Consider the following 26,314-nt stretch of genomic DNA (forward strand, 5'->3'; position numbering starts at 1 on the left):
TAGTTGAGTTCTTGGAAATTATTACATTTCCCCAAGCTCTTTCCAATATAAGAGAATATATAGGTAGTCCTCGGCTTACAACAGTTCATTTAGTGACTGTTCAAAGTTACAACAGCACTGAAAAAAATGAGTTGTGACCATTTTTCACACGTATGATCGTTGCAACATCCCCATGGTCACGTGATCAAAATTCAGACACTTAGCAATTGACTCATATTTACGACAGTTGCAGGGTCCCAGGGTCAGGTGATCACCTTTTGTGACCTTCTGACAAGCAAAGTCAATGAGGAAGTCAAATTCACTTAATAGCCATGTGATTAACTTAACAGCTGCAGTGATTCTCTTAACAACTGTGGCAAGAAAGGTCGTAAAATGGGGAAAAACTCACTTAACAAATGTCTTGCTTAGCAACAGACATTTTGGGCTCAGTTGTGGTTGTAAGTCAAGGACCACTTGTACATAGCTCAGTGCACTTAAAATTGCCTCATCAGGAAATAAAATGCCTGCAAGCAAACAACCAAGCTGAGAGTACATAAGGATTCCAAGCTGTTTATATAAAGATAAAGGGAAAAGGGAGATGGGTCTTCTTTGTGACTGACACTTTAACTTCAAACCTAGTTAAGGAAGATTTTCTTCTTTCTTCCAGTGAGAGTATTTTGGAGGAAAGGGGTAGAGATTTCAGTGGGAAAGAAAAAGAACAACCTCACTATTTTTCAAGTTTGTAACTACAATAGCCATCTCTTTGCAGGAAATGTAGCTTGGAGCACCTTGACAGCCTTCGCTACTTTCATACAAATTGACAAAAACCATAGATCAGTAAACCAGCCAGTTAAAAATATATACCATGTAAAGCATATTTACTTCTACTCTATGCTACAGTAAACCAATGTAAACCTATAGTAAGCATGCCTTCATAATAATTCCAATAGGTTGATGGAAATCCCAATTCCAAAGGAAATCCATAGAAATGTATAGTTCTTTGTTGATGCAAGTATATGCCTTCTTATTCTTACTGAAAAGAACAGAAAACAAGCAAATGGCTGCAGACATCCCTGCTGAAAAGGGATGGATAAGATTAGCCATTCCCAGAGAAATGACTGCATGACTCCTGACTTTCTGTTTCTGGCTGAAATTTGCATATGTGAAACAGAAGACATGAACAATGTAGTAGTACATCTTTTTATTTTTTTATTTTTTTTATTTTAGGCAATTTTAATTAGTTATTAGTTTTTATTTTGGCACAGCCTTTTTCTGAAGTAAATAAAATAAATCTATAATCCCTCAATATACAGTATGCGTGCATTGTCTGTCTGCATATATTTATGTGTGGATGTGTGTGAGATATTTACTCATTTCAGTATTGGGAACAATTTCGGGATTGATTTCAACTGGAGTTTGATATTATGGGTAAACTGGAATTTTGTTTGAGCTGATTTTTTCCCCCAGCTCCCTTTTCTTATCAAAGTCATCAAATTCAGATATTCTTCCTTTCGGATAAATACAGTACAGACAGTTTATAGTATATTCCTATGAAGATAAGGAAGAAGACACTCCACCCTGTTATTAATGTGGAAAATATGAAAACTAAGATTCCTGGCATTCTTCTCCACGTACTTGTCGTTTGTAGAACATACTGGACTGTTTGTGAATGCATAAACCTATCAAGACAACTTGGTATATTAAGCACATCCACAAGTAGCCTAAACCACTTTAAGAAAAACAAAAGGTTGCTGCTCTTGCCTCAGTTTCTTTGCCTTTCTTTGGCCACAGGCTTACAACTGGCCCTCGGTCCTTCACTTTCATAATATCATTCATGTTGATGCAGTTTTTCAGTTCAATCACTTTATCCATCCAATTAATATCAGTCATCCCATGATCAGAAAAGAAAACAACATTTAAATAATTCAGCAAATTCTTGTCCTGTCAAGAAAGTTAAGAAAATAATTACAGTAGGAAAAGAAGACTATTTACTTTCTCGCTCGCTGTCTTTTTTAGCTAACAATTCCACTAATAGTTGCCCTGCTGCTGTTAGGTGACCAGGGCTTTTTTTCTCATAGAACTCTCAGAACGGAGTTCCGGCACCTTTTTTGGATGGAACCTTGTAGGGCAGGTTGTATGACATGTGTGAGTTCCGGCACCTTTTTCTTTTACAAAAAAAGCACTGTAGGTGACAATGCATAGAAGGTCAGCTACATTGACAATATTCAAACACATGATTTCAGACGCCTGGTCATTTTTTACTTGATCTGAATATTTGAAATCAGAGGAATGAAATCAGGGGAATCAGAGGAATGCTTTGGAAGCACAAGTTGTGCTTCCAAAACTTGAAGCAAAGTTTTCTCTCAGTCCTACTCAATTGATAAGGAGGCAAACAGAAACTGTTTACCCATCATTTTATTTGACAGCTCCTTTTATTACACTTATTATTAATTAATTAATTAGATTTATTTGCAACTCATCCCACCTTGATAATTAAGAATTAATTAATAAGAATTAAGACCATTATATAATTTCTTCCAGTTAAGCATTTCCAGGTAACAGAGAAGTTGGACACAAACTTGTAATTTTGGAAACTTGGGGATCTTTATGTAGGATCTTTTAACATGAAAAAAGTCACACATGCAAACAGATAATCTTCACCTTATTACCACAATTTCTGCTTTCCCAAATTAGTTTCTTTGAAGATAATGGACCCTATCCATTTGGGGTTTCTAGAAAAACATGGAGCTCACCACCAGTGTATACAGTTTGTGCTACAATAATCATTTCACAAATGTGAAGGCCTTTCCCAAAGTCAAAAGCCCATGCTTCAGTGAAGGTGTGCCAAAATCACGTGAGAAGAATTACTTAGAAAACTTCCAGAAAAAATATTCTGAGAATGGAATCTAATGGAGATTCACTGGCTTGGGAAAACTCCCCAGACTGAATAAAGCATCCTAGGATATGCATGTTCCTTAATATTCAGAATAGAAGCAGTAAGTAACCTATGAAATAGTCTTTACTGAATAGTTTCCAATATTTAATAAAAAAAAGTTGAAGAGAATAAAAGAAACAACTTTAAAAGGATATTATAGCTTCTAAGTGACGGAAACCTTGATAAGCTTAGACATCCTGAGCAAAACGTTATCCACTGCTTTTACAGCATTCTTCCTCTGATAAGATGAAGGGCCAAAACGATGACCTTCTACATCAATCCGTTCATAGTATATGGCTGCCATATCTGCTGCACCACTGCTGTAATAGGAACAAGTGTAACATAAACTTACTTCTAGTGTGCCTTTTCAATCTGATCTGATTTTTTTCCTGCTCTCTTGGCATGTTTTCTAAGAGAAGAGTTAATTCTTTTAATTCTTCTTGTTTTATTTTCAGTCTAAAATAAGCCTAGATGGACTTCCCAGCTCTAACCCCATGGCTTCTTTCCCACTTCCTCATTATTTAATTAGCATTGTTATTCCTATCTGATTCTTTTAAATTAGATCTGATGAATCAGTTGTCCTACAGAAGCAATTGAACTTTAACTGCCAGCATTCCTGACTTTGGCCCTTCTGAAGGAGATTGCACAGAATTATAATTTAAGCATTTTTGGGAGATAAGAGTTTCCTTTCCCCTATTTTAAACTTTTCATAGATTTTTCAAAGTTCCTGATTGTGCAGGTAACTTTTCTGATGTTCAGGTGAATCTGAACTGGGAAGGAAGAACCTGCTTCATGAGGTTACTTCCACTCCCCATCTTGCAGATCTAAACACACTGTTGTGGCATTGTTTGAATATTTCAATTAAGTCCTTATCAAAGCCAGATATGGAAAGTTATGGGATATTCATGTTTAGATTTCCAATCATAGATATCATCTACTTTCTGAAAGTAGTTCAAGGAATGGAAAAGATGCACCAATTTCTTCATCTGTATTTCTTTATCATTCCTCTCCTATTTGGTTCACGGAGGTAAGCATGCAAGACAAATTCAAAATACGCAAACTTCAGGAAATGGTACAATTTTTTTTACTTCAGTGTATTGTCTCAATGCATGATATAAAAGTTTAAAAGGAAACCTTGAAATGGAGGACGGCTTCTCCAGGTTGTCTCTAATCAACCTTTAATTTCAAGTAAGTGTATGAAGGTAAGTCCTGTCTGATTATGTCTCTAATTAATCTCCAAAAATAGAATGACGGTACCTAACATGCTACTATTCTATCGGTATCAAAATAATATATAAGGAAATATTTCCAGAGATAAATGTTAATAGTACTGTGCTTACAGAAAACATAACTATTGTATTCTGTGTTGCCTTTTCTTAAAAGTACTAAATAAAGCAATATATTTTAATTGTCCTTTGTCACTTTTTGTAAGGCATTGAGAAACATTTCTTTGCAAGTACAAGGCAATACGTTAACAATATTATGCAACATTTGTGATTCATACTCTATCTCTTGAAGTAACTTCTTTTGAAGTGAAATGCTAGGTTAAAAAAAATGATTTGACCAAAATTTTTCAGATCCCACAAAGTTTAAATAAGTCTTGCATGTAGAATATTATCAGGCAAAATAAGGCAATAGCCTCATTAAGCAAATCAATAGCACAATACAAACCCCTTGATTTGCGTCTATGAGAGCAAACTTCATGTTACTTCATCTGCTTAATTTTCAAGTCACTGTTTGGATATCAATAATTGAGGCTCCCTATCTTAATTAGAGATTCTGATAGTTTTTGAGTGAAAATTGTCCCTCTCTATTCACCTTAAAAGTGAAGCTTGCAGCTGGAAATAGAATATCTGAAAGCAAATTCTGCAGGAGAGATTTTCAACATGGTGACCTATTTTAGACTGGAAGGATGTTTTTAGTTTAAGTCCCACAACCATTATTTATCCAAAATAAAGCCAGCCAGTTTCAACATGAGTTGTATGATGTCTAATTTGGTCTGACAGTGATGCTGTTATCCAATTTTCAGTCCTCATTGTCCTTTATATGCAACACATACTGGATCAACTTACACCTCTGTTTCCCAATGTTCATATGTTGGCTGGGTATATTAGCATACTAAATGTGTCTTTTAAGATTCATAAGAACAGTAGCTTTGTCAAGTAAACATAGCAGGAAAAGTGCCATCATGAAGATTTTTTTGCATTATTTGAATTCATTTTTCCCTCTACTGCCAAACAATACTATATAGATAATATAGATGCTATTCTCAAACTGATACAACAAGATCAAAGATTTTTCTGTCAAGGAAATAATTAAAGGTGATTTTACCTTAAAGACTCAATGGCATTATTTACAGCATCAGAGAAATTGACATCCGTTGGAACATTTTCATATGGTATACAATAGTTAGGTCTGATTCCAAGGATTTCAACTTCGCAGCCTAAGAAGAAACATTTCATTAGTTAAACCTTGCTTAAATTTTAAACCTAGATTGTGTGATATAAATTCAGATTGTTTCTTGGATGGATTTTGGCTCTCAGACTGAAAGTTTTTTTTAAAGTAATAAGATTAGAAGAATTCATATGAAAAGCATCAGTATAAATATTTACACTGAAAGTTAACTATTGACAATCAGTTGACAATCAAATCCATGTATCTGCATGTGCACATATGTGCATGTTTGTCTATAAATAAAAAAACTCTATAATGCAACTTAATTTTATTTGAATTATCATTGCACTAAATTAATTATAACTAGGTATCTCAGACTCCAATAAGAAAATACTAATTTCAATATCTTCACTCAAAGATGGCAGCAGATGCAGGTAGTATATGTCTCTGTTGTGTGCACATATACATACATACACTCAGACAAACCATCTTTGTCCTCAATTGAGTTCTACATGATCTTTAACAATTTGATTTCTATTAGAAGTAAACTAATATTATTTAACAAAATTGGTTGTCAAATTAATTTTTCAAAAACTAACTGTAAGTCAAAGAATAGCTTTATCCAGTTCAGTACTTTTTATAAAACTAGTGTATCAGACTCTTGACTTTATTTCCCCATACAGTCTTCTTAAAGCTGTTTGAACCAATCCACTTTCAGATATTACAATTCTTTTTCAATAAATATGTTATACTGAGATTTAGAAACTAGTAGTAACAATTTCCAAAGTGAAACAGCAAGTATGGATAAAGAGAACCACCACATTAACATGTATTGGTGCTCCACTTACTTAAAAATACAAGAATTTAGTTTTTAATAATTCAGATATTCTGGAATTAAGGGAAATGTAGAAAATTTTGCAAACAGGTTGGATTTCATAAATTGGGACAATTTGTTCCTCCTTTGATGGTAGCAAATATCCTTCAATCAAAGGTTGGACAGATGGAGGTTAAAATAAGAAACTATGGTTTGAAGAAAGTTGATGAATGCCAGCTTAGTTGATTTGAGGTATGGTTGGAGAAGGTTAAAACATAAAATTTCTAAATTACAAAGAAGCTATTTCTAAAAATCTTTATCGTACAATATTGGGCCTATTTTCCAAGAAAAAAACATGTTGAAAGGTGATAATCATGTAACAGGACCAATTTGATCATTACATTTATATTCAGATTTCAGCTGCCCCATTAAAACAGTAGGCTTTAGATTCCAAACTGACTCTTATGTTGCTTTTCCATTGCCAAGACCAAATCCAGAAATTAAAAAAAAGTTATTTCAAATGCAGAAGTGCATTTTGTAGAACATCTTCTCATACAGAACTCCCCACCTGCATTTTGAAATAGTTCTCATCTACATTAAAATCATCAGGAGCTTGAAATATTTCAAGACCAAAGTAGTACCATCTTGAATTATACTGAATAATTTCATCTGAATAATTTGACCTTTGGGGGGGAAAAAGCTCTTCCATTTCTCTCACCTTAAAATGAAATACATGGTTTCCTGTACCTTTATTGATTGGACTCTGAAACATGAAACTCCCATCTCAATGAATTGTTGGATTAAAATAAAATTTTAAAAAAATCTTCAGGACAAATATGCATTTTTCTGCATATGGATGAATGAATAAAAAATGTTGGTATACCTGAAAAAAATATTTCCATTCAGAAAAGGGAAACCTATATGCAAAAGCTTTCTTCCAGATGCTCTAAACAGATGCTGGAAAAAAATTGTTTTTTCAGTTATGATTTTGGAAACAAGGCTGAGCTGAATTTTGTTCCCATGGCTTCATCTTCCTTATAGAGATTATAAGCTTATATGATAGAGAATATACAATATTAGTCAGCCAACTGAAGAGAGCTTGGCAGTACTAACCAGGCCAATAGTACATAGAGACCTTCCTCTTGGCTTTTGTCATAGTGACCCACAAGGGCTCGGATCCATCCCACCAAAGAGGCAGGAGACTCTCTGAGTTCATGCCAATGTCAAAAGATACATTTGTCACTGGGTCCCACATGTAGTTTCCAGTCATTTGATGGACTTCGCAGTGGCGACCTGGAAGAGAAAAAAGTTGCTTTATACTGGTCCCTTGTTGTATGGCATCATAAGAAATATATAAGATACAAAGAGAAATTATAGTAGGTTTTCATTTGCAGTACAATCTTGGCTTATCAGTGAGCTGCTATCAGCTACAAAGAATTCCACTGGACTCAATCAGTTAACAATCTTGCTTGTGGTTGTTTGGTTTTCTTGGTGCATTGAAAATGTTTCACAGTTGAGTAAGGAAATGTTTGTAAGAAAACAATCAAGCTCCAAGAGCACCAAGGACTCCACAGTTCAACTTTGACCTACAAATATTTTCTTCTGTTGGAACCTTGCCTTTCTCTTAATTATAAATTTATTTGCCTTAAAAAAAACTTTTATCCATGTTACTTATATTTTATGCTTATGTTTTATCCCCATTTTTCAAATATCAAAAAATTATTTTTCAGAATTGCTCAGGAAATGTGTATTGTGCAAAAATTATGGTGGTTTTTTTTAAAAAAAATATCCTGACAAAGATAAGCATTGTTTGTTTTCCTGATCTTAAAACTTAAAACAAACTAGAGCGGCATTTGGATGAGTGTTTGTGATGGAATAAATGTCCTCCATAGACAGAACAGCTTGTATGGTCTCACAGGAAAGGATCTTCAGAATGATGCTACTGCTGTTGCTCAATAAATAACTCCAGATATTTGTTTATATATTTATTAGATTTAAACCCTCTCATAGGAACTGAAGATAAATAGCATTTCTTCTTTCCATTTTTCTCCATAGAGTAAACTGTGTATGAAGTAGTTTATGTTGGGAGATAATTCCTGGTCCAATCACTCAACAAGTGGGTCCATCTGGGAAAGGACTTCAATCTTCTGTTACTGACCAGAGTCACCATGGTGAGAAGGGCGGCCACATCAATTGAATAAGCCATATCAACCAAATTGATAAACCATATCAATTGAATAAATTAGTAAATCAACCTGGATCCTCTCAAGTCTAACATTCTAACTACTACACCACACATGCAGCAGTTTTCTTTCATGCTACCAGGTTGTGGTGGTTGTTTTTTTTTTTGCAAATGAAATCTATTCAGTAGATGAACTTTGAAAATATCACGTGGGATTTTCTATACGGAAAAAATAATATAACAATAATTATGGGTTTCTTCAAGGACTATCTTGCTGAATTAAACCACCCCCTCCTAGCAGTTCGAAAGAACATAAAAATGCAAGTAGAAAAATAGGGACTACTACGGTGGGAAGGTACCAGCGTTCCATGTGACTTTGGCGTCTAGTCATGCCGGCTACATGACCATGGAGATGTCCTCGGACAAGCGCTGGCTCTTCGGCTTTGAAACAGAGATGAGCACCGGCCCCTAGAGTGGGAAACGACTAGCACGCATGTGCGGGGGAACCTTTACCTTTACCTTTTACTCTTAGTGTTTAGTGTTTTTGGGAAAGAAAAGGTTATAAGGGAATAAACCAATAAACCAATACAGTAGTGCTTAATTATTCTGCAGTTGTATTCATAACCTTGATTGTTCTGCTTTCCTAGCATATTGAACTGATTTCAAAAAAGTCTGTTGTAGATCATGGCTAGAGTCTGAGAACTAGTGTGTTTGGTCATGAGCTGGATTCAGTATTTCTGCTCTATCATCTAGGCCTGTAGCTTAAACATTTAGTTCCATAGTAACCAGGATTAGCCAATCTGAGCTCCAAAAATTGGGAGAGGACTCTATGAGTGCCATCAATGGATTGGCAGGATTTTTGCAGGTTAGAGTTGGGAGGTCTCCCTTTTGCTTTCTTTTTTGGCCAGGAATTAGGCAGAAATCTTCCTGTACTGATGTTTTTTTCCAGGCAAAAATTTTGATGCAAGATATTTAGATCTCTAATTCCCATCACCCAGGCTAGGGTTGCCAACAGCAAAGGACTTTGAAAAATGTATAGAGAATGCCATTTCTATTTCTCTTCTACAAATATTATGCTCAGATTTCACCCTGCTCAGTGCAGTTTTTCTCTTATATCTCCCAACCCAGATCTGAATCGTCATTATTTGTTTGGATGAAAGATGTGGGGTTCAAGCTGTGCTTCTTCCAAATCTTTCAGGCATTCAGACCTCTAGTGAGGCTTCTTGTAGAAGACTTAATACTCTCAAAGAATAGTGAACTCTTTTGTGTAAAGCAAACTACAAAGATACAGTAATCAAGTTAGTACAATTTGACCATGTCTTATTGCAATTTACTTATTGTATGCTTTCACAACAGCTTTCTCCAGAATGTTTTAAAGAAAGTTGATAGAGACATGCATTCCAGCTAGACCTTCAAGTCATCATACAGCCTTATCCAAGTTTATCAATAACAGATCTTTCATTATCTTAGAAAAATATTTTTGCACATTTCCCTGCTGTTAAAATGTTCCTGATTACATTAATTGCTTTGACAAGCCTTACAAGCCAAGATACTCCTGTTTTGAAGCATTCAATCTCAAGATGTACAGGTAGTCCTCGATTTATGACCACAACTGGAACCAGAATTTCTGTCATAAGTCATTGGAGTCATGTCAGGCCAGGCGTTACAATGTTTTGGGTGGTGCTTAAATGAATCACATGGTTGTTAAATTAATCAATGGTCATTAAACAAATCCCACTTCCCCAACTGGCATTTTTTTGTCAGAAATTGGCAAAGCAAGGTCACAAATCACAATCACATGCCCACAGGGCACAGCAACTGGCAGTAAATGCAAGCTGGTTGCCAAGCTCCCAAATTGCAATCACAGGACCATGAGGGTGATACAACAGTTATACGTGCAGGTCATAAGTCACTGTTTTCATTAACAGTCATTACATGAGTAGTCATAATGAACTTAGGCCCAGTACTCTTCAATGACTTAGGTTAGGGAATAGAAGGGGAACTTATCAAATTTGCAAATGACACTAAGCTGGCAGGAATAGTCAACACCCCAGAAGACAAGCTCAGGATCCTAAAAGATCTTGACAAACGTGAACAATGGGCACTATCCAACAAAATGAACTTTAATGTGGAGAAAAGCAAAGTTTTACATTTAGGCAGGAAAAATCAAAGGTAAAAGTACAGATTAGGTAAGACCTGGCTGAAAAACAGTAACTCTGAGAGGGACCTTGGAGTCCTAGTGGATGATCACTTGAATATGAGCCAGCAGTGTGCAGCAGCAACCAAAAAAGTTAATATGATCCTGGGTTGTTATAAACAGAGGCATAGAATCAAGATCATGCAAAGTATTAGTATTGCTTTATAAAATCCTAGTAAGACCACACCTGGAATACTGCAACCAGTTTTGGTCAACATACTAGAAAAAAGATGTTGAGATTTTGGAAAAAGGTCAGAGAAAAGCAACTAAGATGATCAAAGGCCTGGAGACTAAAACATATGAAGAATGGCTGCAGGACTTGGGTTTGGCTAGTCTAAAGAAAAGAAGAAATAGGGGCGACATGATAACATTCCAGTATTTGAAGGGCTGCTACAAAGAAGAGGGGGTAAAATTATTCTCCAAAGCACCATAGGTCAGGATAAAAAACAATGGTTGAAACCTATCAAAGAGAGAAGCAACCTGGAATTAAGGAGAAACTTCCTAACAGTGGGGACAATTAACCAGTGGAACAGCTTGCCTTCAGAAATTGTGGGCGCTCCAATTTCCGGGTTTGCACAGTAGCGACCAGTCGTGGGCTTGCGGATTCTCTGCACCCCCATGGGTAATTTTGCCCTGCCTGGGGACCCTAAATGGGTCTATGTCGCCCCGGAGAGGTGACGAAGAAAGAAGGGTGCTCCAGTGATTCTGGAATGAGGAGGCCATTCCATTCAACTTGGGGAAAGCCTTCTAAGCTGACAGGAGAAAGGCTGGCCATATTGCATCGACCAACCCAAGCTACTAGCAACCGAAGTCCAAAAGCACTAACCAGCACAACTGTGAACAGCATGCTTGAAACTGGGTGAGGAATTTTGTCTTCTCTTTTCTATTCTACATTTAATTTCCTGGAAAAGATCCCCAAGAAGCAAAATACTTCCAAAAGGGAAGGAGGGGGATTTCTGCCCCACCCTTATATTAACGGAAGCATTGAATTAATCTTTTTATGGAGGATCAAAATATATGGAAGTGAAATAACAACAACAACTACTACTACTATTATTATTATTATTATTATTATTATTATTATTATTATTATTATTATTATTATTATTATTATTATTTGGAAGAGACCTTGGAGGTCATCTAGTCCAACCCCCTGCTCAGGCAGGAAACCCTATACCATTTCAGGCAAATGGCTGTCCAGTCTCCTCTTAAAAACTTCCAGTGTTGGAGCATTCACAGCTTCTGGAGGCAAGTTGTTCCACTGATTAATTTTTCTAACTGTCAGGAAATTTCTTCTTAGTTGTAGGTTGCCTCCCTCCTTGATTAGTTTCAATCCATTTTCTTGTCCTGCCCTGAAGTGCTTTGGAAAATAGCTTGACTCCCTCTTCTCTGTGGCAACCCTTGAGATATTGGAACACTGCTATCATGTCACCCCTAGTCCTTGTTTTCATTAAACTAGACATACCCAAATCCAGCAACTGTTGTTTATATGTTTTAGCCTCCAGTTCACTAATCATCTTTGTTGCTCTTCTCTACACTTTTCTAGAGTCTCAACTTTTTTTTACATTGTGGTGACCAAAACTGGATGCAGTATTCCAGGTGTGGCATTACCAAGGCATTATAAAGTGGTATTAACACTTATCCCTTAAGACTACAAAATAAATCTGAGGAGAAGAAAACAGGTTGGATAAAATGGACTGTAGTGATGCCAGGAACATCGGAAAGAAAAGAAATGACAAGAGAAGCATAGAGAAAGAAAAAGAAAAATATTTTTAACAAACATGGAAAGGCAGAAGCCCCGTACAAAGATACCCGTATTTTCCGGTGTATAAGACGACTGGGCGTATAAGACAACCCCCGACTTTTGAGAAGATTTTCAAGATTTTTCGTCTTATACGCTGGAAAATACTTACATGCCAGTTGCCAAGTGTCCGACACAAGCCCGATTCAGCCCGTCTGATGCAGATGGTGCAAAGCCTCCCTTTTGAAGCCCAAAGGGGCTTTTCCTTCCACCCACCCTTTGGAATAAATGCAAGAGCTGCGTTCACACGATGCGCTCTTCCAGGCCAGACTCTGCAAACGGCACGCCAGAAGCCGCAACCACCACGGGAACTCCGAGTCCCCGCCTTTTGGCAGCCTGCACAGCCGAGCGCAATCCGGCTTTGAGAGCACATTTGCAGACTGAGCAGCTGCCGCATCTGGAGCCAAGCCCTGCCCAGGAGGTGGTCGGCCAGGCGGGCCCAGAAGACGCGCTGGAGAGCCGGGCTTGGGGCAGCCATGCCGAGGCCTGCTGGCGAGGGCCGCTGCGTAGTCTGCGGGCGAGAGTGGTGCCAGGCTGCCAAGTACCGCTGTCCAGACTGCCAGGAGAGATAGCGGGTAGCAGGGTGCGCTCTGCTTATGTTCAGATGTTGCTTGGGTGAGGGGGGAGGGGCTTCCTGCCGCTCCTGGGGTCTGGTGTTTGCAAGGGGGAGGGGAAGGGGCTTAGAGGCTCTTGGGGGTGGGAAGGGAGAGTCACGTTGGAGGGGGGACTGGACTAAGGAGGCTTGAAGTTGCTTTGCAAGAACGGGGGCGCTCGATTGATTTATGTACTATTTTCCGGCATATAAGACGACCCCCCAACTTTTGAGAAGATTTTCATGGGTTAAAAAGTCGTCTTATACGCCGGAAAATACGGTACTTCACCTGATTTACGTTTTGTATCTACAGCAACACCTATGAACATACAGAAAAACTTTTTGATTCAGCAAAATACATTAATTAAGAAAGATACTGGGCAAAGGAAAAAGACTAAAGTGGAAACCAAGAAAATAGATGGTGGGACTTACCAGAGAGAATACTTAAAAAAGAAACATTTGTTTGAATATGGTTAAAGAAATAGAAAAGTTTTGGAATATATATGTCATTCTAAGAGGGATGAATTCCCTAAATAATATAGTATGCATTTTTCCCTTTTTTGTTCTCTTTCTTGATATGAGTAATATAAAAAAGTTGAAATGACTTAGATAAAGGAAATGTTTTAGATACTTAAATGTGATTGAATTTAAGAAAATTATAATGGATAAAAAATGTTTTGAATAAAAATTAAAGGACTAGATGACTAGATGTATTAAATGGAATTTTAAAGATTAAACATATTTTTAATTATGGTTAAAAAGAATAAGAAATTTAGGAAATAAATATATATTAGCTTAGGAGGGATATATATTTTAAGTAGTATGTTATTTTTTATGTTTCTTTACTCTTGCTCTCCTTTCTCTTTTTTCATTGTTTTATCTATTCCTTAAGAAATGTAAGAGTGAGAGGGTTCATATGGAAAAATAGAGTTAAATTTTTAAATGCAATTAATTTTTGAGAAAATCTTAACCAGTAAGAATACCTAGAATTTGGTGGGAGAAACAAATTAAAATAAGGACTGTAACAGGATCTATGATAAGGCAACCAGAATGATTGGACAGAAAAGAAATACTATATTGATGTGATCATTATTTTTAGGAATATTGGGAAAATATATATTTAATTGTTATCTAACAAAACAATAAGAATTGTATTAATGTTTGCAAAAGAGGATATTTTGGGAAAAGAGGAAATCAACCAAAACCATTATGTGGATTATGGATTATAGAAATCAATTGTTAATGATTGTTTTACAAATGTAACCCAGACAACACATTGTTCACCAATTATTAAGTGATTTATGTTTTTAAAAAAATCAATAAAATATATTACAAAAAAAGAAAAGAAATCGTGGGCGGTCCATCACTGGAGGTTTTTAAGAAGAGACTGGACAGTCACTTGTCTGAAATGTTATAAGTTCTCCAGCTTGAGCAGGGGGGTTGGACTAGAAGACCTCCAAGGTCCCTTCCAGATCTATTCTATTCTATTCTATTCTATTCTATTCTATTCTATTCTATTCTATTCTATTCTATTCTATTCTATTCTATTCTATTCTATTCTATTCTAAATTTGTAATGCAGTTTAGTTGGGAAACGGGAAAAAATTAACATCATTTTCTGTTTAATGTTTCAAGTCTCTGGATACTGCTAATGTTACTTTAAAAACTTTTTAAGGTTAATTTGCTCCTTTTTTACCTGATATGATAATCTACTCCAATGGAAAAATATTGTAAACTTTAAGAAACCTGTGAAATGAATGCAATGAATGAAAGAATGAACTACCGGAAGTTTTGATGCAGGATAATGGTATCCTATCTTGTAGTGTTTAGCATTACGGACTATCATAAGATATGATCACACATTAATTAATCATGTTCTATTTAACCATGTTAAATGAGGTATGTGAAATAAACCACAGTTAGCTAGATTTGCAGTGAACAAGGTAACATGTATAAGTCAAGCTGCGGTCTTCATTTATTTGGCCAGATTTTATAAAAAAAAATTAAAAGCCTAATTTAAGAATTAAACTACATTTTGTATAGCTTAACATTGCAAAAAATGCACTTCTGATCTGCAGTGAAGCCTGCAGATTTTCCACTCTTCACATCGGACTGGTTGGTTCACACAATAAAATAAGTTCAGAACTAACAAATAACACCATAATGTGTTAAGTCACTATTAGATCACAATAGATCAATCTCAGCTTTAAGAAAGAAATCTGTTGATGATTCCTGTTTTCAGAATCCAATTCAGAATCCAATCCAATATATATATGTAATACATTAACAGGTCTAGACTCCAAAAAAATTGTTAGCTTCAATAAATCTCTCTCTAAAAGTGGGTGTTGTTATTAATTTAATGCATTAATAAAGAAGCCCATATACTTCTAGATTATATATTTGATTTTTTAAAACATTGTTGTAACTGCATTTGAGCAGAATAACTTTCTTTAGTAATAGAAACTATATTTAAATTCTGTTTTATTTATTGGCATTTTTTCTATTTGTCTAATTCTGATTCAAAAAGATTCATAGTAATTTATAGTAACTCAGCAAAACCTACATCCAATAAAAAGGCACACAGCAAATGTAATAAAAATCAAAATGTTATACAACATAAATAATATGAAAAAATAAATACAGCTGTCAGAATCCATTTATATCACATTTCATAATTGTATAGGTAGAACAACGTGCTATTACTGGGGATTCTGCCATCTCTCCGAGGGGGGGGGAGAGGATGGTTACTAAAGCGATTTTCAATTATCTTCATTTACAACTGAAAAGGAAAGCAATAACCATAAAACCAAGGAGAGTTCCCTTTCCCATGGAAGGACCTGACACCTAGCAACTGACGACAGCCTGACCAAATGGATGAGGGGAGGGGCTGAAATGGGAATGGTTTATATAGGATTGAAATGTAACCTTTGTCAGATTCCGTCTTGTATTCCCACAATCGATTCCTTCCTAGTAAACATTTTCCTTTTGGACTAAACTTGCATCCAAGAGTTCTTATTTCCTAAGATGTGGATTGAGGTGGGTCCTGACAGTAGACGGAATCTGCTTTAAGAGTCAACCTGGAAGGGAAAACCTTACCGGGGGACTTTGCAACAAATACAAATGTCTGGCGACGAAGCAAGAGAGGAGGGAAGCCCCATGGAGGGGGAGTCTTCCCCCCAAATGGAATCCCAGAGACAATGGGAAGCTGAAGCAGCATATTCCCCCGGGGAAGAAGCGGTGGAGCAGTACGACCAAAAACCCCGGTGGTAGATGGGCGTTGGAAGGAAAAGTGAGTGGGAAAAGGCTTCAGGAGAAAAGACCCTGAGGCGTAGTAACCACCAACCGGAATGGAGGCAAGAGATGGAGAGTTCCCTGCACGCCAGCGAGGAGGAGCGGATCCTGGAAAAGGCCATTGATCTGATGAAAGTAACCCTGAGTTCACTGAGGGAGGAGAGAGCTGAAAATCGCAACCGAGGCAGCGCCTGGGGCCGCAACTGGAAAGGTAACAGAGGGGATCCAACACCTGAAACCCTGGGGCCATCCAATGGAACAGGAATTGCTGCCTCAGCAGTACCCACCCCCCCCAGAACCACAGATGGGGACCAGGATGAGGAGCGATACCGGCCACGGCGCAGACAACGCTCCAGCCAAAGACTCCTGCCCCTGGAAGTCAAATTCAAGGGGGAGCCATCACGACTGGGATTTTTCCTAACCCAAGTCCTCAGCTACATGGAAGAGTACGGACGGGACATCCCCAGTGACAAAACACGCATCCGAATTGTGCAATCTGCCCTGGACGGGACGGCTGCAGACTGGGTGGTGAACTTGCATGACTCCAACGCCCCAGAACTCAACGACTTCAACCGACTCATGTCATCTTTGAGGCGACGGTTCGAGGATCCTTTGGCTGACCGTAAGGCCTGGGAGAGAATCAAAACGGTGAGGCAGGGCAGGCGAGCAGTGGCTGATTATACCCAAGAATTCCGAGCCATTGCCAGCAAGCTGAACTGGCCAGAAGACATCCTCCTTAGCCACTTCAAAGACGGTCTGAACTACGACCTGTATGATGCTTGCCTGCCTCGAGGAGACCCACCCCACCTCGATGACTGGTACATCCTGGTGGAGGAAGTGGAAATAGACCTACTGAAGAGACACCGCAGAGGAAAACCATGGGGCCGCCTGCCACCCGAGCAAACACGCGAGGGGGAAAAACCACCAGCCACAGCCAAAAAATCAACAAGTTGCTTCAACTGCGGGAGAGAGGGCCACCGTGCTGCAGAATGTCGTTCAAAAGCCCCCCCACGAAAACCAGAGGCATCATCCTCCAAGAAGCCGGGGAAGCCCCAAGGCAACACAAAAGAATCTTCCATGAAGGGGACAGAGGCTGTAGAGTCCACAATTCCTGCCAGGAACTGGGACTGGACTCCGGCCTGCACCGCAGGGACGGTGGACAACTCGGAAGACAGCTCAGAGGGAGAACCATTGGTAAGTGGACCCCTTCCACCCATACTTAAGACAGTGACTATAATAGCTTCCCCTATGCCTGAAGCAGCCAAAATAAAAGCTCTGATAGACTCTGGGTGCATCCGCTACCTTATCAGCCCAACGCTGGTGGAGAGATTGAGCATCCCAGTGAGGAGGCTAAAACATTTCATAATTGTATAGGTAGAACAACGTGCTATTACTGGGGATTCTGCCATCTCTCCGAGGGGGGGGGAGAGGATGGTTACTAAAGCGATTTTCAAACAACAGGGGATGTTTTAACGGGGGAAGGGAGGGGGACAGACAGATCTGGCTTGTATCTTCATTTACAACTGAAAAGGAAAGCAATAACCATAAAACCAAGGAGAGTTCCCTTTCCCATGGAAGGACCTGACACCTAGCAACTGACGACAGCCTGACCAAATGGATGAGGGGAGGGGCTGAAATGGGAATGGTTTATATAGGATTGAAATGTAACCTTTGTCAGATTCCGTCTTGTATTCCCACAATCGATTCCTTCCTAGTAAACATTTTCCTTTTGGACTAAACTTGCATCCAAGAGTTCTTATTTCCTAAGATGTGGATTGAGGTGGGTCCTGACAACAGCCAAATTACTGGATAAAATTGGAATACAAGAGTTAAACTGAAATTTTAAAACTGCAACAATTATCTGGTTACCAAACACTCTATGGGATACTTACATCTTAAGCAATTTCAGAAACATGTTTTGATAATCTGAAAATATTTTTTCTATCAATTCTTCATGTTCTATATTTTCTAAGAACTTCCAGACTTTAGGATTTTCAGAATAGAACCAATGTCAGGATTAACTTCATTATAATCTAAAGATAACACTAAAGGATTACTTGTTTGAAAAACTCTTGACAAATTAAAAACCAGCCTTTGAATAAGTAGGTTACTTTCCCATCTAGGCCAATGAAGTTCTTGGTAAGGCAACTGGTAATTCTGGTTGTTGAAGTATTGTTAATTCTGGGTGTTGTCATCTTGAGAAGACAAACATAGGAGAGTCAAACTAATAGCTAAGTAAGTAATATTTTTCCAACAGAGCATTATTGTCTGTAGAACTTTCACTACTGTCATTACAAATCACTGCCATCGTTATCTAGCATTCAGAAATAATCAAACTGCTGTATTTTGCATAGCATCTTGGAAGCAACCTCTTTCAGGAAAGTGGGATTGGATTCTTGATAAGCAACCATAATAATAATAATAATAATAATAATAATAATAATAATAATAATAATAATAATAATAATAATAATAATAATAAGAAGAAGAAGAAGAAGAAGAAGAAGAAGAAGAAGAAGAAGAAGAAGAATTTAATTTAATTTAATTTAATTTAATTTATTAATATTTCTATACCGCCCTTCTCCCGGAGGACTCAGGGCGGTGTACAGGGCAAGAATAAAACACAGAAATTTACAAAAACTAAAAAATAATTAAATACATGCCCGATTAAAATACAATTGATACATAGTAAAAACCCCAATAAAAAAGATAAAAACCCCACCAATTCCCCCTCAGGCCAGGCCGGCTTGATCGAATAAGTATGTTTTCAGATTGCGGCGAAAGGAGCGCAGATCGGGCGCCGTCCGGAGCTCAACCGGTAGCTGGTTCCATAGCTCCGGGGCGCCCACAGAGAAGGATCTCCCCCTGGGGGCCACCAGTCGACATTCTCTGACCGGTGGCACCCTGAGGAGGCCCTCTCTGTGGGAACGCACAGGGCGCAGGGAGCTTGATGCCGGCAGCAGATGTTCCCTGAGGTACTCCGGCCCCGTGCCATGGAGGGCTTTGAACACCATTACTAACACCTTGAATCTCACCCGGAAGACAACTGGCAACCAATGCAGCTCACGGAGCAGAGGTGTCACATGGGAGTATCGGGGAACTCCCAACACAACTCTCGCGGCTGCATTCTGTACCAGTTGGAGCCTCCGGGTGGTCCTCAAGGGAAGCCCCATGTAGAGAGTGTTGCAGTAGTCTAGACGAGAGGTCACGAGCGCGTGAGTGACCGTGCATAAATCATCCCGGCTTAGATAGGGCTGCAACTGGCGCACCAGGCGAACCTGGGCGAAAGCCCCCCTAGTCACAGCCACCATGTGATCTTCCAAGGTAAGCCGCGAATCTAGGAGGACTCCCAAGTTGCGAGCCCTATCTACGGGGGGTAATAGTTCACCCCCCATAGAGAGAGATGGAATATCTGAATAGACCCGGGATGAAGGTATGCAAAGCCACTCGGTCTTGTCGGGGTTGAGTTGAAGTCTGTTCCTCCCCATCCAGACCCGAACCGCCTCCAGGCAATGGGACATCACGTTGAGGGCATCACTGGGGTGGTTTGGGGTAGAAAGAAAAAGCTGGGTATCATCAGCGTACTGATGATACCCAACTCCAAAGCCACGAATGATCTCACCCAGCGGTTTCATATAGATGTTGAACAGGAGAGGCGAGAGGACCGACCCCTGAGGAACTCCACAAACGAGAGACCTCGCGGTCGACCTTTGCCCTCCTGTCAACACCGACTGCGAGCGTCCCTGGAGATAGGAGGAGAACCACTGTAAAACCATGCCTCCCACTCCCAATCCCCTGAGACGCCGCAGCAGGATACCATGGTCGATGGTATCGAAAGCCGCTGAGAGGTCTAATAGGACTAGAACAGAGGAGTGACCCCTGTCCCGAGCCCTCCAGAGATCATTCACCAGCGTGACCAATGCCGTCTCCGTGCTGTGCCCAGGCCTGAAACCCGATTGGTACGGGTCTAGATAATCCGCTTCATCCAGGACCAAAGGGAGCTGATGCGCCACCACACTCTCAACAACCTTCGCAAGAAAGCGAAGGTTGGAGACCGGACGGAAGTTGTTCAATACAGCTGGGTCCAAGGCAGGCTTCTTGAGGAGGGGCCTCACCACCGCCTCTTTCAAGACAGCAGGGAAGCTACCCTCACTCAAAGAAGCTGATATAACTGCCTGGAACCAGCTGCGTGTCCTCTCCCGGGCTGCATAAACCAGCCAGGAAGGGCACGGGTCCAATAAACATGTGGTGGAGCTCAGTCTCCCCATAATCCTGTCCACTTCCTCCGGAGTTACAGAATCAAACTCCTCCCAAGTGATATCGACAAGACCACCCGTGTCCTGATCGCCAGACTCTGCCCAGTCAGAGTCCAGACCGGTCCGAATCCGAGTGATTTTGTCCGACAGATAATTGTTAAACTCCTCGGCACGACCCTGCAAGGGTTCCTCCCTCACCTCCTGATTAAGGAGGGAGCGAGTCACCCTAAACAGAGCGGCCGGGCGATTATCTGCGGACGCGATAAGGGCAGCGAAGTGATTAGACCTCGCCACCCTTATCGCAGCGAGATAAGACCTAATATGGGTTCTTAGTCGCAATCGGTCGGATTAGGATCGGCTGGACCTCCAACCGCTCTCTAGGCCCCGTCTCCGGCGCTTCATCTCCCGGAGCTCCGCGGAGAACCATGGAGCTCGACGGGATCTGCATCGGGTCAGGGGCCGCAAGGGTACAACTCGGTCAAGAGCCTCAGTGGCTGCCCTTTCCCAAGCTTCCACTAAGGCATCTGCCGAGCTGTGAGTGGGGGAGGCAGGTGGGGACCCCAGTGCTGCCTGGAATCTCGTGGAATCCATTAAGCGTCTGGGGCGGTACCATCTAACTGGTTCCACACACCCACGGCGGGGGGTGGCAAAACGGAAGACCAGCCGCAGGTGATGATGATCGGTCCATGACAGGGGCATAATAATTGGGGAGCCCCCACCAAGATCATCTAACCACCGACCAGATAAGAAAACTAGGTCAAGGGTGTGGCCTCCCTCATGAGTCGGTCCTGAAATTACTTGCGTCAGGTCCATGGCCGTCATGGAAGCCATGAACTCCCGAGCCAACTCAGATGATCCTCCCAGAGACGGTAGATTGAAGTCCCCCAAAACTATAAGTTTCGGGAACTCAACCACCAACCCAGAGAGGACATCGAGAAGCTCAGGCAGGGCTGCTGCTGCGTGACTAGGCGAAAGGTACACCAGCAGCAAGCCCAACTGCGCACCAGGGCCGCATCTCAAAAAGAGAGACTCACACCCGACTATCTGCGGAACGGTGGCCTCCCGCGGAGCTAAGGTCTCCCTCATAACAACAGCCACTCCCCCACCCCTGCCCTGAGCCCGAGGCCGGTGTAGCACCCGGAAACCTGGTGGGCAAAGATCAGCCAGAGGAATACCGCCGTCTGGGCCCAACCAAGTCTCCGTGATGCAAGCCAGGTCCGCCTGCTCACCCTCGACCAAGTCACGGACGAGAGGAGCTTTATTAACGACAGACCTGGCATTCAGGTACACCAGCCGGAGCTCAGGCGGCTGCACATCCTCACTCCCGGGACCTCGGGGTAGAACAAGAGGGTCGGAACGCCTCACCGCTTGCAAGTAGCGGAGAGGCCTTCCCTGAGATCGATACGGCCCTCTGTTCCTACACCTGCTGCCATTCCCTAACGTCGTGGGAATAGGCATTCCCACAACTTGCCCTGGAGCCCCGGGGGCGACCGACCCCCGCTCCTCCCCTCCGCGAAGAAGAAGAAGAAGAAGAAGAAGAAGAAGAAGAAGAAGAAGAAGAAGAAGAAGAAGAAGAAGAAGAAGAAGTTGGAAGGGACCTTGGAGGTCATCTAGTCCAACCCCCTGCTAAGGCAGGAAACCCTATACCATTTCAGACAAATGGCTGTCCAGTCTCTTCTTAAAAACTTCCAGTGTTGGAGCATTCACCACTTCTGGAGGCAGGTTGTTCCACTGGTTAGTTGTTCTAACTGTCAGGAAGTTTCTCCTTAGTTCTAGGTTGCTTCTCTCCTTGACTAGTTTCCATCCATTGCTTCTTGTCCTGCTTTCAGGTGCTTTGGAGAATAGCTTGGCTCCCTCTTCTTTGTGGCAGCCCCTGAGATATTGGAACACTGCTATCATGTCACCCCTCACCCTTCTCTTCATTAAACTACACATACCCAATTCCAGCAACCGTTCCCTATATGTTTTAGCCTCCAGTCCCCCAATCATCTTTGTTGCTCTTCTCTGTACTCTTTCTAGAGTCTCGACATCTTTTTTACATCGTGGTGACCAAAACTGGATGCAGTATTCCAGGTGTGGCCTTACCAAGGCATTGTAAAGTGGTATTAGTACTTCACGTGATTTTGATTCTATTCCTCTGTTAATGCAGCCTAGCACTGTGTTGGCTTTTTTGGCAGCTGCAGCACACTGCTGGCTCATATTTAAGTGATTGTCCACTAGGACTCTGAGATCCCTCTCACAGGGAGGGAGGTACCACCTATACTATACCTGTGCATTTGATTTTTCCTGCCTAAATGCAGAACCTTACTTTTCTCACAATTGAATTTCATTTTGTTAGATAGTGCCCAGTGTTCGAGTCTGTCCAGATCCTCCTGTATCTTAAGCCTATCTTCTGGAGTACTGGCTATTCCTGCCAGCTTGGTGTCATCTGCAAATTTGATGAGTTCCCCATCTATCCCCTCATCCAAATCGTTGTGTTGAAGAGCACTGGGCCCAGAACAGAGCCCTGGGGCACCCAGGGCTTCCTTGATCTTCCTTGTTTCTAAGTGGTATTTCTTGATTAGGTATTCTTTGGTCTTCTTATTCTTCAGCTTCTTTTCTTTCATCTGTTCTAGCTTGCTTGCATATGATCTTAACTTGCTGATCTTATTTTCTAGTCTAACTTTCCATTTTTGTGGTGCACTGTTTGTTTTTCTTCTTTGTTGATTTTGCATCCCAGGTATTCAGTTATAACTGCAGCTGTGCTGTACATTAGTTGGTTTGTTTCTTGCAGTGAATTGGTGCTTATACTTGATATTGCAGTATTTGTAACTTTTAATGCTTGTGCTAGCTGTTTCTTTGGAACAAGCTTCAATGCAGGCAGCCTTATTCTATTGTTTTTTTGCTGTTCTAGATGCTCAGTTATTCTTTGTTTCAATTCTTTTATTTCTTTAGTTAGAGGGCTTTGTTCTTCCTGAAGAAAAGGTGCCTGGTTTCCAAATGAGAACAGTTGTATATCTCTGTTGTATTCCTTCACTGCCAACTCCCCCTGGCTTGCCTCTACATTCTGAATTACTTCTGGCAAGGCTTTGATTTCTTTGCCCTGGGTAAACCTTTGCAGTTCGTCCAATTCTGTTTCTGTGAATACTTTATTTCATATCATAAATCGGTGTTGATCTGCTAGTCTCTGTTCTGTTATTTCTGATTCTGGATGTTGTTCTTTCCAGAACTGGTGCATTCATTTTAGATATCCTCTTTTTGTTGGACTTGATCTGTAATAACAGATCATTATTTCTTTGTTTTAAATCACTGTGTACCTGCAACAAGTAAACACCTTTTCTTCCAGTAGTTCTGCAGCTGCTGGCCCTGGTTGCTGAGCCAACAGTCCTGAGTCCTGTAACCCATTTTTCACCAGATATCAGGAACTCCAACATCTAATGCGGATCTTGTTAACTTAGGTGACATCCGAGCTGGTATGGCATTCTGAAATTTACGTCTCACCATATTTTTTATTGGAGAGACACTCTTTGTCTGCCTCCTCTGATGAGACCTGTCTGGCATAGCTCTCATCTTCCTCAGAGTACACAAACCCCACAACCATATCAAGGTAGTGCCTCGCTGGGGGATTATTATTATTATTATTATTATTATTATTATTATTATTATTATTATTATTATTATTATTATCTTGGAAGAAACAACTGCAAGCAAGTCAGAATCAGAATGTGATAAATTGTGCCTTAAGTATAAATCAATAAATCTGGCGTTGACCTCTGTTTATTTTGAGCAATACCAACTCTTTTCTAAGTCATGTCTATTTATTAGCTGCTAGCTCATCAACCAAATTCCCTTCCCTTTCTGACTTTAACACCATTGCTGTTAAACTGAAAATCGCAAGAAAGTGTGTTGCTGATTACTTAAGATTTCTGCAGCTCAGTCAGAAGAAGCTGATATTTGTCCACTTTCACAAGAGCAACTATTATAGTTCACAGTGTTGTTCTTAGATACTGTTTAGTAATGCAAAGGCAGCAAAAAAAAAATTCTCATCCCATGAAATACAGCTATTTCTTTGGTGGGATATTCCAATCAGTAGGCATTTTAAAAAGATGTGTTGCCTCTTAATTGTAGGTCCTGTAGGCTCTTTTTGGACACATTTTCTGTGGCTTGCTTGGCATTCCTACTGTTCCAACCAGATCAAGAAGGAAAAATGAACTTTGAGAACAGGTCATAAATGCTGGTTCTGAAGGAGTCCTGTGGAAAAGCAAAGGACTTTTCTATGGGACGAAATACATGCCAGCATCCTAAGCAAATAATTGCAAGTGTTGAAGGCTTTCTCTCTCATCATAGGATGCAATATGCTATTACTGCATCAGTTCAAACTCAATTAATTGTGATGTTATGACGCTCTGCAAAGATTTTTATTTTGCAAATGTTACATGGGCGAGCACTGGTACCTGTACTTTGTACCAGTATGTTAGAATGTTCTAGGAAAGCAGATACATTGCAATTCGCTAAGGATGAATTGGTAGATATAAATGGGAATGATCATACTTGTCCACTGAAAAAACGAAGTTGCATCTCTCAATGTACATGAACTGCTCTTCAGGCTCATAACAAGGAGTAATTAGCAAACCATAAACAGATTTACTATCATTTAAAAATAGGACAACATATTTCTTGTCCTAATGTGATTTTCCAAGTTTAGTTTAAAAAAATGCCAGTTTTATTGATAAAGGACTGGTGATCTCATCAAAGTATTTTTACAATATGCTGAAATTCGAATATTCATTTTTATCAGTGAGCTAAATATTCCTCATTTGTCTGTTTTGAAAAGCACACAAAGAACCATTTATATTTCTATGCTAAATTGGAAAAACATCTTGCATTCTATAACCGTTTAATTGCTTTGAATAATTCCAGGAATTCTCTTTTCCAGATAGGACATGTCTAATCAGGACTTAATAGTGCAATGAACTCATCTTTGTAATCCTTCTAAACATATCAGAGTTGTTAATGAATGGGCAGTGCCTAAAATTTAAATTTTAAATGAATACAAATAATTAACTGAAATCGGTACTCAGATTTATTTTAAAAAATTGAGTGGCATTTTTACCTTGAGGATTTTCAAATTGAGATGATAAATTCTAAATAATTGGTGGGATGGTATTTATACAAAAGCTTGCTTTCTTAGTATCAAGCAGATTTAATTTGTACAGTTTGTTTCCACCAAATTCGTTAACCTTTGCCAAGACAAATACTCGTCAGATACTTTTGTCTGCATTAGCTCCCACAGGGAGAGTTACGGAAATCTGAGTGTGGCACTTCAGGCTGGTGGCCCTGATGAACACAACAGCAGAAAGTTTAAGAGGGTACTCACCAGTCATCAAGGTGTAATAGTTTGGATAAGAAAGACTGGGAAAGTCAGGGGTTAGGTAATCCACTTTCACTCCCCTGTTGACAATCTCTCTGAAGCCAGGCAAAGACTCTAGTGCTTCCTCAGAAATATAATCATGTCGAAGCCCATCAAGCAAAAACAACAGGAGCTTTGGCTGTGCAAGAGATGAGTGTACCAGGGTAAGGACTACCAGGAGATACACAACATACTTTTCCATGTTGCTGGATGGAGGCTTGCCAGAATCTTCTCTATGCTCTTAGTCTTTATGCAGTTGCTCTGAAAAAAAAAAAGCATCTGGAGGTTTGTTTTTTTTCTCCAAGGGCTGGCCCTCACAGTTCTCTGGACTTACCCCAGAGTTTAAAGGTACAGCAGCACAAATTGAACCTGCCAGACTTTCCAAGTTACAGCCTAGTTACCAAGAAGCTTTGAACTTTGCTACTATGGTTGCTTGCGCTCCAGTAATGAATACTAATTATAGAACAAAAGAAGCATGAAAAAGT

General features: G+C 40.0%; 1 protein-coding gene across 3 annotated transcripts in view; it reads right to left on the minus strand.

The window, feature by feature from the left end:
- ENPP6 (ectonucleotide pyrophosphatase/phosphodiesterase 6) overlaps positions 1-26,087 on the minus strand; it is a 47,278-nt gene extending 21,191 nt beyond the window's left edge. The window contains exons 1-5 of one of the 3 annotated variants that reach the window (XM_083367449.1): positions 25,797-26,087; positions 7,236-7,415; positions 5,246-5,357; positions 3,093-3,231; positions 1,741-1,920 (exon numbers count right to left, since the gene is read on the minus strand). In XM_083367449.1, coding sequence (XP_083223575.1) covers positions 1,741-1,920; positions 3,093-3,231; positions 5,246-5,357; positions 7,236-7,415; positions 25,797-26,031 — 846 coding nt within the window. In that variant the 5' untranslated portion in view covers positions 26,032-26,087. Of the gene's footprint in view, positions 1-1,740; positions 1,921-3,092; positions 3,235-5,245; positions 5,358-7,235; positions 7,416-18,076; positions 18,211-25,796 lie in introns of those variants that run through there. The other 2 variants (XM_083367448.1, XM_083367450.1) reach the window with 2 other exon arrangements.
- Positions 26,088-26,314: the final 227 nt, after the last annotated feature.

The sequence above is a fragment of the Vipera ursinii genome, assembly GCF_947247035.1.
Source record: "Vipera ursinii genome assembly, chromosome: 7".
NCBI classification, from domain to species: Eukaryota; Metazoa; Chordata; class Lepidosauria; order Squamata; family Viperidae; genus Vipera; species Vipera ursinii.